This window comes from Dendropsophus ebraccatus, chromosome 13 (genome assembly GCF_027789765.1).
Source record: "Dendropsophus ebraccatus isolate aDenEbr1 chromosome 13, aDenEbr1.pat, whole genome shotgun sequence".
Classification (NCBI taxonomy): Eukaryota; Metazoa; Chordata; class Amphibia; order Anura; family Hylidae; genus Dendropsophus; species Dendropsophus ebraccatus.
Genome location: NC_091466.1, coordinates 53,393,046 through 53,408,953, shown reverse-complemented (window position 1 = coordinate 53,408,953; position 15,908 = coordinate 53,393,046). Strand labels below are relative to the sequence as shown.

Here is a 15,908-nt window from a genome sequence, read left to right as displayed (position 1 = left end):
CAAAAGGAAGAATGTCAAGCAGTAGCAGTATTTTCACACAAAAGAAAAAAAAAAAAACATAATTGAACTTTTTTTTTTCTCCCCTTTGCAGCCAGATGGCAGAACATGTTGTGAACTTTCAGAAAATAGATCAACGTAGCGACTCAATCTGCTGAATAAGATTTACCTGTTCCAAGCCGGCAACGTGAACTGGTTCTTGCTGAAATTCTGAACACTTAGAATTTTGTGAGCGGCACCTATTCTTTGTGTGCCAATTATTTACCCTGGGCTCTCCACCGGTAAATTCACATGTCGCTACAAAAATGTACAACTAACAAGGTCAAGCGGAGGAATGTCTGCCAGTGGTAGGAACAATCCTATTCTATATGAACAGAAGGAAACAAATGCCTAGAGAGCTGGACGGGAATATTTACAAAAAGGCCTGAATTCCATTGGACGCAATATATATATAAAAAACTGACTTACGTGCGTTCATTAGTTATGGTGCGGAGCTGGACAGAAGACTTGTGCAGCATAATCCTCAAAGGTGGTTGGCTCCAAGTGATGCTGGATGATCAGATCCAAGTACCGCATTCTCTCCTCAAAGCTTTAGTTTTAGAGGTTAAGAATAAAATGTTCACAGAGTAGAAAGTCACAGCAGATCAATTCTAGGTCAGGCCGATCAAGCAAGGTATATAGCATGCTTATTTAGAGTTACTACCAAAGTCCAATGCACCACTAAAGTGAAGTGATTAAAGTGCAGAACACAGTAGTATAAGGCAGCTTCAGCTGGAAAAAGGCCTGCATGCCCGAAACGGTTATAAGCAATGTATGAGCCGCAGCTCCCACCTCTAAAGGCCGTATTACAATACATATTAAGTATTCTGGGGAAAGTGAGCGACGACCTGTCAGCTCAGTGCTAGCTTGCCCCTTGTTCCCCGCTCACTGCATATATTATTCTATGCACATATAGTGAAGAGTGGGAGGTCTGCCCAAGGATCCGCCATCGCTCCTATAACATGGAGCAAGAAGCAACATACTGTCGCTGCACACATCCTGATCTTTAAACATGTGTTGGCTGATCGTGGCCATTCAACATGCGCTATTACATTAAACTATTATCGGCCTGAACAGTTGGTAATTTACCAAGTAAGGCCGATAATCATGGAGTGTAATAGGGCCTTAAAGTTAGGTTCACACTAGAATAAAACAGATGCATTTGTGTGCCAATACTGTGGATGCATACCCCAGTCTGACTAGAGGACTCCTGATCCAAACTAAAATCTGGCAATTCATGAAATACCTGCAGTGACAACCACATCTGTGGATGCAAAAAAATGCATCTGTATTACATTAGTGTAAACTTGGCCTATAAAGCTATTTGCAGCTGATGCAAGCCAGTGCAACATATGCATCATGCCCTGTGTAATGGGCACAGTGGAGGAACTTTCTGATATACTCCCTGACATGATCATAGACTTCCATTGTCTACCTGTACATGTCTAATCAAAAGTGTATTGTTTTTTTTGTTGTTGTTAAAGACACTTAAGAATTTTTCCCCCAAAAAAATTCCCATCATTAAACTAAAATATCAGATTCTGAAATCTTGCTGTTTTCATTCTGGTCAATTGGCCCCATAATAAGCTGACACTTCCGTCTGTAGAGAGCAATATCCTCTTTATCGTCACAAGCAGGATTACAGTGAAACGTGAAAGCAATATATAGATAAGATGGCATCTGACTAGAGATGAGCGAACCTCGAGCATGCTCGAGCCGATCCAAACCCAAACGTTGGCATTTGATTAGCGGTGGCTGCTGAAGTTGGATAAAGCCCTAAGGCTATGTGGAAATCATGGATATAGTCATTGGCTGTATCCATGTTTTCCAGACAACCTTAGAGCTTTATCCAACTTCAGCAGCCACCGCTGATCAAATCGTTCCGGTTTGGATCGACTCGAACCCGGTTCGCTCATCTCTAGATCTGACTATTTACAATAGGTGATGGTCAGAGCCCCCTCTCCCCATCACTGCAACTAAAAACCTCTCATACAATTGAAGGCCTGCTATAGGCCTGCAGTATTTGTACTGACACATATGTTTGGTTGCCAAAAATGCTAAAGTATGCCATGAAACATAAAAGTACTATTCGACAAACTAACAAATTTTATGTAAAAAATAAATAAATAAAGCTGATACTCTGCAGTCCTTTGTAATCTCTTGACTTGAGGTGTGTATCCAAGTAGAGAGGAAAGACTACAGGAGTCTCTCCCAGCTGCTGATTTCTGGGCAGTTAATAGAATCTTCAGATTCACAGCAAGTCTCCCGTGCACATGAAACACTGCCCTTTGTGTATTACCAAAACTAATTTTCTATTTGGCTGAAAAAGAAAAAAAAAACAGTTCTTTTCTGCCTCCCGTGGAGCTTTTCATTATGTTTAGTTCACTGAACTTCCAAGCTATTCCTCTGAGGCAGAAAGGTAAAAAAGAGGCAAGAGGGAGAAAAAAAAAAAAGCGAGCTTGTTAGCACATTACAGACGAGGCATCTAGGTGGGTCCTAGAAAATCCCACTGGTGTGTTAACTTATCACTGTGGGCGTGCTGGGAATGAGGCGCTTTCAATTGATCACTCTTGTTCACACTAGAAGCTAGTACAAAGCTGCATAACCACTACTCCACATTAGCGCAAACACCCTGCAGAAAAAGACGATTTTACTGATGTTGTGTGGTCAAAACTTGTCATCTCTTCTGTATAAGTGAATATATCACATTTAACATTAAGAAACTGTATGGTTCCTAGGATGCTCAATTTAAAGAAGAGGAAACAATTTAAAAAATATTCTCTCCCTATATATAAATATATATGCAGTATGTGTCTGTAACAAAGCTAAAATAGTTTGCCACTATACTTACAAAAAAGACACATCGGGCTCAAGGCTTCAGAGGATGATTGTTGGTTTACTTACGTCTCATCCATTATGCTGGGCTGACACTGCATTTTTACAGTCCGTTTTTTTCATCCTTTTTTTAATGTTTTTTTGGAAGGAAAAAAAAACAGATGGATTTGTATTAGAGATGAGCGAACCTGGAGCATGCTCGAGTTCATCCGAACCCGATCCTTCGGCATTTGATTAGCGGTGGCTGTTGAAGTTGGTGATGCAGTTATGGTCATAAAAAAAACTTTTAAACTTGCAGCCCTGTGTCAAACTGGCATGGCCTAGAGTATCTATCCCCTAGGCTTGCACCACCCCTCCGTCCCTCCTTCCCACCCTCTTTATCATTAGGAATGCCCCTAGAACAATTTTTCCTATTCATCACCTACGTGAACACTGCACATGAGCTGGATTGTTAAGGTACCTGTGCAGTGTTCAGGTGATGAATAGGAAAAATCCTACCTGGGGGCTTTCCTAGTGATAAGGAGGATGGGGAGGAAGGATGGAGGGGTAGTGCAAGGTTAGGGCACACACACACTCTAGGCCACTCCAATTTGACACAGGGCTGCAAGTGTAAAAGTAGTTTTTTAGGACAATAACTGCATCACCTGTGGAATGGACCCCAGGTCAGATCTTGGATTAAAAGCAGCTATCTAAAGGTACAAGTGGGTGCAGAGTTGCTTTAACTTTCTAGCCATGTTTGTTTATGCTCCCCAATGGTTTTCTTATTTCCTCAGGGTCTGTGTTTTTTCCCTTTGTTTCTGAGGTTTCCTATCCTTTGTGTAAGGTTTTGGCACTTTGGTTCTCCTATAAAACTGGCCCTATTGTGTATGACACAGGTAAATCTACCCAGAGAGAACTGAACAATATGTTAGTGCTACATAAACAAGAAACGTATTCCTATAACGCCTTTGCCAGAGTACGCGTCCTCCTCTTTAACAAATGACTCTCAATCAGGCATCACTGGACACATCAGGCATCACATGACAATATATCACAGACCGCTATTAAAAGGGGATGAATTAATTCACTGAACCTCAAAGTCTTTACCAACAAAGCCCTGACACATCCAATCTTCCGACCTCCTTATGAGACACAAATTGAATGCCAAACAGATATGCAAAAAGTAAAATGCAATCAACAAAGCTGTTATGTTGATGGAATGCTTGTCTTCAATCTACCACTTTGTTACTGAATTTCCATCTCCTGTACTACAGTAACAACAGGAACGTACACAGGAAAATACATTACAACGGCTGATAAGTGCAACAGCAGGAGGGGGAAGGTAGATTACACTTTTAAACCTTGCTAAAATAAGGAATTAAACCTAGTGACATCCCTGGTGAACCTGTTATTGTTCAGTGGTAGTTAAAACAGTACTGAAAGCAAGTCCTTCCCGGTCGTGTCTTTAACAGTGCGCCCGATGCCTTGGTTAGGGTAAAAAATGATCTTTTAATCTGGCCGATAGTCGTTTCGTGTAATAGCTCAGTCTTAAAGGCAACGATAAGCCAACATGCACTATGTCAATTGATCGTTGTCTTTCTGCATGAAACAAAATCCTGATAATGATGGCGACGCTCTGTGTAATAGGAGCGGCAGCAGCAGACGGGCGCTTATCTTCTATGGGCAGCCCCCCGCTCCTTAGTCAGTGTGTGTAATAGCAATAGTACACTTGCTCCTTGATATCGGGCTGTAGAATAGAGCCCATACGCTCATCAAACAGAAGGTACCAGCAGTGTAAGGGGGGTGGGTTCGTGGATACAGTATTTCTTTAAAGAGGAACTATCAGCAGGTTACACGGATCTAACCTGATGATGGCCCCCTATAGCGCCCGGGATGATGAAAAGGAAGGTATGTGTCTCACCTCCCTCCTCGGCACCAGCCCTGCACTGTTAGTCGGCGTAATCTTTGTCCGGGAGCACTACCCCCGCCCCTACAGTGTCATCCGGCAAGGCAATTTCCATCTTTAGCAAGATGCATCATTATTAGAGATGAGCAAACCTGGAGCATGCTGGAGTCCATCCGAACCCGAACTTTCGGCATTTGATTAGCGGTGGCTGCTAAACTTGGATAAAGCCCTAAGGCTATGTGGAAATCATGGATATAGTCATTGGCTGTATCCATGTTTTCCAGACAACCTTAGAGCTTTATCCAACTTCAGCAGCCCCAGCTAATCAAATGCTGAAAGTTCGGGTTCGGATGGACTCAAACCCGAACCCGGTTCGCTCATCTCTAATCATTATCATCCTGACAAATTACTTAATCACCAAACCTGACAATGAGATTAGTTTCTGATATTTCTATGTCCACCTATGCATTGACTGTCCTCTCCCCTAGTCATTTACCTGACATGTAAGGCTGGGTTCACACTATGTTTTTGCAATCTGTTTTTTTCATCCATTTTTTTTTTTTTGCAAAAAAAACGGATGTAAAAAACGTATGCCTTTGTGTGCATCCATTTTGATCAGTTTTTACTTTGACTTCTGTTTAAAAAAAAAAAAGAAGGATCAAAACGGATCTGTTTTTTTTTTTTTTTTTTTAGCGTACACAAAAACTTCATTTTTGTGTCCGTTAAACCCCCCCCAAAAAAAAAAAAAACAGTTGTTTTGATCCTCTTTTTTTTTTATAATGAAAGTCAACGGAAAAACTGATCAAAACGGATGCACACAAAGGCATACGTTTTTGACAAAAAACTAATTGCAAAAACATAGTGTGAACCCAGCCTAACCCTATAAGAAGTGATGGAGAAATGAGATTTTCTTTATCTTTATATGTGACAGAGAAATGTGACATCTTTATATGTGACAGAGAAAAGTTCCTGCATCATCTCTGTGGCCATTGCAGATTGGTGATTGATCACAGAGTATCACTCATCCAATTCTCCACACTCCATGATTTCTCAGCTTTGTCACAAACATTTGGGCAAATTTGCCAATACTGTCCAGAATTAAGACGGAAGAAAACTAGACCGGACAGGCAGAAACTGTGATAAATTTACCACAGCCGCCTAAGCTGTGTGAGAAATGTGATGCACCCTGCTAAACATGTTAGACACTTTTCTATTTTCTTCCCTACCGTTTACATATAATTTCATGCCAGTGGCAGGATACTATGTAGAAATCCTGCTGGCGCACTCTGTTCAGGCGCTGGCATGAAACGATAGGTACACTTTAAGAACAAAAAATGATGCATGTTGTAAATAGATGTGGCACATTTTAAGACTTCCTTTACCTATGCCCCCTTTTCCAAACAACTTTTAAAGTTGTTTAGTAAGGTACAAAGATTGCTATATGTGTATATATATATATATATATATATATATATATATATATATATATATATATATATATATATATATATATGTGTGTGTATATATATATATATATGTGTGTATATATATATATATATATATATATATATATATATATATATGTGTGTATATATATATATATATATATATATATATATATATATATATATATATATATATATATGTGTATATATATATATATATATATATATATATATATATATATATATGCACTCCAAGTTTTGATTTGCAAGTTACCCCTACCAAGTTTGATTTACCCCCCCCCCCACCAGTTTGTCTTCAATAATCTCTTCTAAATATTTTATGTTCAATGTTTTTCCTGGTCTACACAAATGTTTTTCTTTAACAACCTTTACTTTTTTATACTATCATCACATTTTATACCTAGATGATTAGGAACAACCAACATCTAGATGTTGCTTTATCCTTATTTCTAATTTTACAGTTTAAATGCCTCTTGCTGGGGCAATGTTTCCACTCAATTGCCCAACTCCATAGCTTGGTAAGGTAAGGTAAGCACTTCCCCTATTTACATTAGAAGAAAACATGTGTTGGGATTTGTCTGAAACATTTAAATTACAGTGATTCCATATTTTTTTCCTGTTCTCTGGAAAACATACACAATAAATTATAATAATATCCTTTCATATTTTATAGGTATGCTTCATGAAGCTAGTTATCGAACATTGTGTGATCTGTGCATTAAAAGATGAGTAGCTATCCTCTAAACGTGAACATCCTCTACTCACAGGATTTAGGACAAGTATCCTATTGGTGGGGGCTATGACCAGTGGGTCCCTTGCCCTCAAATAAATGGCACATGCTTGACCGATGCTCCTTTCACATATTATGGGACTGCAGAAGATATCAGGGCATGCTGCTTTTAATCGTGATTGGTGGGGGTTTCCCTAGGTGGTAGGTTATAATCTTGCAATTACCTCTATAAATCTCACCGGGGGTGGTAAACTATAGTGAGCTAACAACAGCAAAAAGAAAAAAAGAAGGAATTTGGCTCTGCAAAACTTTTATAAGTCATTCAGTCTCTTAAGAAAGGTGGGTGACCATGAGCTGTGTAAGGGTACTATAGGTTGGTAAGATATGAGGACCAAACGAGCGCCAAGCTGTTAGACCATTGCTTGCTTGCTCCCCACTTAGGGCCCTATTCCACCGGATGATTATCGTTCAGATTATCGTTCAGATTATCGTTAAATCGTTCGAATCTAAACGATAATCGTTTGGTTGAAATGCAGTTAACGATTAAGGACCAAACGAGAAATCGTTGATCGCTTTATAAGACCTTAACCTATTTGTATCGTTGCTCGTTCGCAAAACGTTCGCATTGAATAAGACGTCATTCGGTCGTTCGCAGTAGATACGAACGCAATAGCGAAGAAATAGCCAAGAAAAAACGATCGCAAATATGATCATAAGTAACGATTATCGTTCCATGGAAATGAGTGAATGTTTTCAGGTCTTTCGCATTAGCGGTCGTTTGAGATCGTTAATCGCTAACGATTATGCGAACGATAAACGTCCGGTGGAATAGGGCCCTTACTGTCTGTGAAATTACACGTAAAGACATCAACTGTAAAGTAGTGGGAGGCGGGTGCGGGGAGCAGCCGGAGGTTGGCCAAAGAAGATACCGGCAGTCTGCTGCCTTCGCTACTATTACACGGAGCATCGCTATTGTTATAGTGAATTTGGATCATGTTTGAAAAGTAATAGGTAATAAATGATTAGTATAAAATATGCATAAAAAAGCACAAATGAGTTACACATATAAAGCTACTATTGGTATTATAAAAGTGCTACCAAACCTTATATACTGAACTGGGAGTAAATGTGACCTAGATAACCAAAGACTGGAGGCATGAGCAAAACAAGTGCTGTATGGCAGACGAGCAATCTGTCCAGAAAGGCTTGCACTTTTATTAATCTACAGCTAAGCTTCCACCCAAGCATCGCAGCCACAAACATGTTCAGCTGTCTGGATCATCATAAGGTGAATTACTTAGGGCTTATCTGCATCTACACATAAGGCAATCATGTCTCGGCTCAATCGAATCTCGTAATTATTATAAACGTGCACAAAGTTAGATTTTATTACCTAAAGTGAGCTGTGACAAATGACAGCGAGAACCACCCGCTCTGTCCTGCTGATAAGGAGCAGATTAGTTTAGACTAATGCACTATGTGCCCCTAGGGGTCAGCTGGCCAAGGTTCGGGAACAATCATCTGGACATAAATATAATCTATACCTCAATAAGAGGTACAAATGGCCTCCAGTATATTACCTCTTCAAACTAATGAAGAGATGTTTGTGTATGATCTGTACAGTACATAGATGGATAACTGGCACTGATCTAAAAAGGGAACAAAATTCCATGATGACATCACATGATAGTTAAAAGAGGTTGTCCAGCGAAAATCTTTTTCTTTCAAATCAACTGATATCAGAAAGTTATATAGATTTGTAATTTACTTCTATTAAAAAAATCTCAAGTCTTCCCATACTTATAAGCTGCTGTATGTCCTGCAGGAAGTGTTGTTTTATTTTCAGTCTGACACAGTGCTCTCTGCTGACATCTCTGGCCGAGACAGGAACTCTGTCTCGGTTTTCTATGAATCTTCATAGAAAACCTCTCCTGCTCTGGACAGTTCCTGTCTCGGCCAGAGATGTGAGCAGAGAGCACTGTGTCAGACTGAAAATAAAACAACATTTCCTGCAGGACATACAGCAGCTAATAAGTATCATCATCATAAGATCATCATCTTTCAATATATTGTAAAAGTAACTATGCAGATATCAACGATCTGCTGCTGTCGCTCCATGCAATAGAAGCGGTGGTAGCAGACCACTGTTATTTTCTATGGGCTCCCCGGACAATTTTTAGATCCGCAGCTCCCTGCAGCCACCCACCACCCGCACTTACCAGAGTGGGGAATGAGGAGCAAGCGAGCGCTGACAGGTTGGCGCTTGCCTGCTCCCTCTCATCGTCATATGTAATAGGGGCTTAAGAGAGACTGGCCCGGTTTAAAGTATTTATTAAAAAAAAAATAACTAATAATAATAATTACTATATATATATATATATATATATATACATACACACACACACACAATATGACCAAAAGTCATATCTCATGGAACAGTTTATTTTATATTATTATATCTTTATATTTATTGATGTCGTTTTTTCAGGATTTTCAGACCATTCTTTATGTGTAAATACTGTCCCCGTATCATTTGTATAGCAGTCCAGAATCAAGGACGCTTTAAAAATAAATAACAACAATAAAAACAAGATAGAATTAACTCCTCCATGAAATGCAACTTTTTGTTATATTTTATTGTAGCACATTTAGACAAGCCTTTCTTCCCTAATCGTTGTATAATGCTAGGCTGGACTTTATACATAAACATTGCCGTTATTCTGATAGGTAGGGAAGTAGTGACCTTAGCCATATAGCTTCTTATGGTTCCTCCCTACTGCAAATGAAAGGTTAATATGAGATGCAGCAAGGACGGGTTTTCAATGTCAATCCAAGGCTCCATAATTATCCTAAATCTCATTTTCCCCCTCATTTCTGTCAGCGTGTGTAGAATCCCAGGTTATAACCTGCAGATGGTGCTGGGAGACAGATTCCTCCCATTCTCTGACCCCCTTCTTCTAGGATCTGTCAAGCTGTTTTGAGAAATTTGCAACAGCACAATGGTACTATTGTGAACCTTGGCGGTCATCTCTTCCCACTGAGAGGAAGCTCCTGCTGCCCCCCGATTGGTGTCTACAAGAACAAAGAGGCAGATTTAGGCTCTCATCAAGAGAACCAAGCCAAGCGCTGCTATCTGGCTGCAACATATGCCAATGCGAATGGTCAGCCTCTTGGGTTTCTGGGAAGGAAGCATCCCTACAAATTGTGCATGCCTTTGTCATAGACATGGCAATGTGAAAGTGGCATTGGACGCCTGAAATGGGGAATACCTTGTTTTCCTATTGTCAGCAGCAGATGTGAGGAGGCCACTAAGCTCCAGCAGAATAATGTCTTCTCTCACAGGGAAACTTTTTTTTTTTTTTTTTCCGATCACGTGTCGTTTTTTCCATGTTTACTTTTATAAGTAATCCAAAAATATATGGAAACTCTAGGACAAGATATAGATGGCTGATGATTTTATATATATATATATATATATATATATATATATATATATATATATATATATATACACACACACACCTGGATTTTGCTATGTAAATTCTATTGGACATCCAATTGGCCAAGAGAGTGAAATCCAAAGCAAAATCAGCATGTTCTTTTTGGTTCACATCATTCGGGAATACATCACTGCACCAGCCTATGTATAGCACAGCCTACCTGCGGCAGTTCCAATCTCTGTAACGCAGTGCTGAAAAGCATCATCTGCCACATGTGTTTGAGAACTGTCCAGAACATAGTCACTAGTGGGCTATGTTTGATCCATTAACGTGTATGGGCCCTGCTGCAGTACGTACAGCGCTTGCCTGAAAATAAGATGCAATATGTCTTATTTTCAGGGCATGTCTTATTTTTCCATGAAGAAGAATTGATATGCACAGCAGGGACAGAGCGTATGGTGTGGTGGCTTCCGGCCACCAGGGGGAGCTCACCACAGCACACTCGTACAGCACAGCAGGGACAGTGTACTGTATCGCGACAGGATAACGGCAGACTGTGTGGAGCTCTACATGTGAAGGTGAACGTTTATGAGTAATGGTTGCGGAAGGGAACATCGGTGTTGGCGGCAGGGTACGGTCTTTATGTCCTGCATGCAGCTGCTCTGCCATGGACTGTAAAGCTAGGGGACAAGGGTGGCAGGCTAAAAAGAATCACAGCTGCATGCCCTGGTGTTCTGTTTGGCGGGCATGCTTCCAAACAAAAACTTTGCTGGGTCTTACTTTCAGTGGAGGCCTTACATTTAGCAATTCAGCAAAACATCTACTAGGTCTTATTTTCAGGGAAACAGGGTATGTATAGGAATAGCTTTATTGCTAGTATCCCGATTGACGACATGGTGTAAATCCAGCCTTACCCATAAGGATTTTGCTGTGGATTTGCCATGTGTGCACTTACCCCAATAGTGTAGGTAGAATGCAAGCAAAAGATTATCTACTTCGAAAGGAAACAGTTAAAATAATATTCTGGCAAGCAATACAGTAACTGTGCAGTCACTAACAGGAGTCCTAACGGTTACAGTAGGAGAGGGATGTATGAATCCTCCTTAGTACCAGAAATAATGCCATAGAAAGGTTAAGGACAACAATGCAGTCTGGGTCTTTGCTGAACTCGGAGGCTTTTAAAGAAATTATCACAGAGGAAAAATAACCCATCTATCAACAGGTAAGTAATACACAACCGGCTGACACCAAAGCATCTCCGGCTAGTTCAGAAAGGAGCAATTGTTCCTCAGATCGCTGCCTGTTGTACCTTCTCATTGTAATTGCAGGAGGCAGCTGTTAAAAGTGGGCACCGGAGACAAAATGCAGCAGCTTAGAGGTTTGGAAAAAGCTGGCACACTCTCTAGAAGAGAGGGACAAGCTCGGGGAGGGCAAGGGACCTCAGAGCCAGAGCCACGGGCAGTGATAGAGACAGATTGCTGTAATTCTGCCTGATTGATCCAAGAAGCAACTTGCGATCAATAAACGGCCTATTTCGCTCAGGAGCACAAATACACATTTGTTAAAACTCTTACACCACTAGAAACAAGGCTTGGAGGGGGAGGGGGGGGGGGGGCATTTTTTTTCCCAGCAGTGGATAGTTGAATATCAGCCTAAAAAAAAGTGATCTGTCTTAAATGAACAGTAAAGAACTGGGGGGGGGGGGGGGGGGGGGGGGAGATCTCTTTTTCTTTTAGACTTCTTAATAAATTGGGAGTCAGATAATAAAGTTCCAAAAAAGAAAAGAAAAAAAAACAAAACTAATTTTCGCTGCCCTGCTGCAAAGTATTCACTTTTTGCCAAAGCAGTATGCTAAAAACCTATTATGTAGTTAGTTTGTCCCTAGAATATAATAGAAGCCAAAGCTCGCCCTGCATACTGGCAGAACATGATCTATTGTCACAATACATATATATGTATATATTGTGTTATGTCTATATTAAGAGGGGTTGGCCCATTAAGAGCATTTTTATTATCTATCTACATGATAAGTAAAAAAAATGTATGATCACTGGATACTCCAGCTGGTATATACTGTATATCATGAAAGGACAGTAATAATGGAGCATGGACACGGCAGCAAATGAAGCGGTGGCCATACAAGCACACTACTGGGGCACTTGGGGACCTTTATTCTTAAGACTGCTGGGGGTTATGTCAGTCACAGCCTCAGTGATAACATATATCATCTACGCTCTGGATAGCTGATCTATGCTGCTAGTGGGACCTCCTCTTTAAAGGGGAATTATCAGCAAGTTAGACAAATCTAACCTGCTGATAGGCCCCTGTTGTGCCCGGGACGCTATCCGCCCGCTCTTTCTAATGATAATTAATGGAGGGGGCGGGCTGGACGACGCGGCAGTGCTCCTACGGCTGGGTTCACACTTGGAAAACACATGTTTTTCCATCCATTTTTGCAAAAAACTGATGGAAAAAAAATGGACGGAAAAATGGAAGCATCCATTTTGTTCAGTTTTTTCATTGACTTCTATTTAAAAAAAAAAAAGGATCAAAAAGCATCAATTTTTTTTTTAACGTACACAAAAATAAGGTCAGCAACATTTTTGTGTACGTTAAAAAAAAAATAATAAAAGCATGTGTTTTACAAACTTGTACAGCACAGCAGGGACAGCATACAGTATAGCGGCAGGCAACAGGTTAACGGAAGACTGTGTGCAGATCTACCTCCAGATGCACACAAATGCATCTACTTTTCTATCCGTTTTTTTGCGAAAACGGATTGAAAAAGCAGCTTGCAAAAACATAGTGTGAACCCAGCCTTACAGTGCACTGGAGCAAAGGTTACACCAACCAACAGCGCGGGACCGGCACCAAGGAGGAAGGTAACACACACACACCTTCCTCCTCAGCGTCCCGGGTGCTATAAGGAGCTATCAGCAGGTTTGATTTGTCAAACCTGCTGATAATTTAAAGGGGAACTGTCATAGTCTTTTTAACAAAGGTTGCATTAATCAATTGTACAATTGACTATAAGAAATACATTTCCTATAAAATTACCTTGTATAACCCCACAACTTTCAATTATCCAGCTCAATTGCATTAGGAGTTTACAAAATGGACTAGCAGATCACTGAGAGATCAGTTTACATGCTGCCAATACAGTACAATCTTGAAGGAGAGTGAGTTTAAAGAGTGAGACCAAGAGAGACTGCAAAGAGACAACTGTACTTACTTTATCTTACCTTAAGCTTCATATACCAGCTTGGACTGATCACTACTTCTCTATAATGACCTTGATGCTGCTGCTACTTTTTAGGGTGCATATGGAAAGATAGGAGACCAGGATCTCCTTTTCAGCATATCCATCATAAATGCTAGGCTCTACAAATTAGTTTAGGGCTAACTGTAAAATTACAGATGAAACCTACAGAGAGGACTGTGGTGAAAATTGCTATACAAGTAATACAATAAAAATAGTTTAACTGTTGTGCAAGACAAAGAAAGGATACAAGTTCTGGTACAGCGGAATGAGAGATTTGAGTGCTCGGCTGGTGTTAATAGCGGTCGCCCGAACCAAGCCTGGAAGTATTTTACCATTCACGATGGCTCCATCAAAAAGTGGTCCGAAAAATGGAATCTGTGGGGGGACAAGTACTCCTCTTAAACAAATGACATTAAAAGGGAAGAGTTTTTATTTGCGTGGATACAGGTACGTGCACACAGCAAAGAGTAAAAGCACTCTGCAAAATATGCAACAGAAAATATATATATACAGCCCTTTCTGCACAATTATCGAGCCATGTACTGTAGGTTCTCAAAGCCTATGCGGAATATAAGGCCTTAAGAGATCTGCTAAGACTTACAGGCCTTGAAGGGGTTGTCCACCTTTTTTTTTTAAAATCAACTAATGCCAGAAAGTGCAAGAGATTTGTAATTTACTTCTACTAAAAAAATCTCAAGTCTTCCAGGACTTATCAGCTGCTGTATGTCCTGCAGGAAATTGTGTATTCTCTCTAGTCTGACACAGTGCTCTCTGCTGCCACCTCTGTCCATGTCAGGAACTGTCCAGAGCAGCAGAAAATACCCATAGAAAACTTCTCCTGATCTCCAGACTGGAATAAATACACCACTTCCTGCAGGACGTCCAGCAGCAGATAAGTACTGGAAGAATTGATATTTATTAGTAGTAAATTACAAATGTCTGGCACTTTCTGGTTCCAGTTGAGCCGAAAGCAAAAAAAAAAAAAAAACTGTGAACAACCCCCTCTGAAGGGGTATTTCAATCCGACAAAGTTATCCCCCAAAATCTCAAGAACCGCAGTTTCCCATTATAAGGTCGCCCACCCCTCAGTATATTTTGCACAAATTAGTCATAACATTAAAACCTTCTGACTAATATTGTGTGGGTCCCTTTTAGGCCAGCAAAACAGCTTTGACCTGGTAAAGGGGTTGTTCGCCATTTTTTTTCTTTCGGCTCAACTGGAGCCAGAAAGTGCCAGATATTTGTAATTTACTACTATTAAAAATATCAACTATTCCAGTATATATCAGCTGCTGTGTGTCCTGCAGGAAGTGGTATTCATTCCAGTCTGGAGAGCAGAGGAGGTTTTCTATGGGGATTTGCTACAGCATGGACAGAGGTAGCAGCAGAGAGCACTGTGTCAGACTAGAAAGAATACACCACTTCCTGCAGGACATACAGCAGCTGATAAGTCTTGGAAGGCTTGAGATTTTTTTTTTAATAGAAGTAAATTACAAATCTCTGGCACTTCCTGGCATGAGTTGATCTAAAAGAAAACTATTTTAGTGAACAAATCCTTTAAGAGGGCATTCACACACTGCTTTCGCATTGCATTTTGGGTAAGGAGGACAAAACTTTAGTGACAATCCAATCAAGAGAGAGAGAGAGACTGTAAAGAAACAAAGTAGCATCTTACATCTGGTTTCTTCATAATCTGGATGCTGAACATATGATTCTTCATGGGATAGATAACTAGTAGCACATCCCCAAACTCTGTGGGCATTATCCCTCTCCGATACTCTCTGCTGTGCTCCGACCAGACGATGTGAACTTCATCATTGCCGAGGTGACGAAGCTTCAGAGGAAAAGGAAATTGAAAGAGACATTAAAAAAGTGAATGAGTATAATTGGGAATAAAAATGAAAGCCAGCTGTTATGAAATTTAATTTACCGGGGGGAAAATGTAATTTATTTTACTGCGTTAAGCCCTGTAAGACCAGGCAGACAATAATGTGTGAATGTGAGAAATGGTGCATGCTGAACACAATAAGTAAACTTTTATAACTGGATTATACACATCGGCCGAGGAGAGGGACACTGAGAAAAACAGGACGGCATTCCTGCATCAACGGGTCAGAAGGCAGCATTCATATTGTCACACTACTGCTTGTAAGACACTGACATATACAGTATAGGCTATTTATGAAGTGAGTACTATTCAATTCATTGCATAGCTAAGCAGATTTACCATTCTCGTACCTGGAACAAACACAGA

At 40.3% G+C, this 15,908-nt stretch overlaps 1 protein-coding gene across 4 annotated transcripts in view; it reads right to left on the bottom strand.

The window, feature by feature from the left end:
- Positions 1-15,908, bottom strand: part of RALGAPA1 (Ral GTPase activating protein catalytic subunit alpha 1) — a 150,240-nt gene that overhangs the window by 11,113 nt on the left and 123,219 nt on the right. For all 4 annotated transcript variants that reach the window (XR_011359536.1, XM_069950343.1, XM_069950345.1 and 1 more), the window contains exons 37-39: positions 15,330-15,488; positions 13,902-14,029; positions 466-586 (exon numbers count right to left, since the gene is read on the bottom strand). Coding sequence is in view for 3 of the 4 variants with exons in the window: in XM_069950343.1 (XP_069806444.1) it covers positions 475-586; positions 13,902-14,029; positions 15,330-15,488 (399 nt within the window). In the remaining variant the exon portion in view is untranslated. The remainder of the gene's footprint in view (positions 1-465; positions 587-13,901; positions 14,030-15,329; positions 15,489-15,908) is intronic.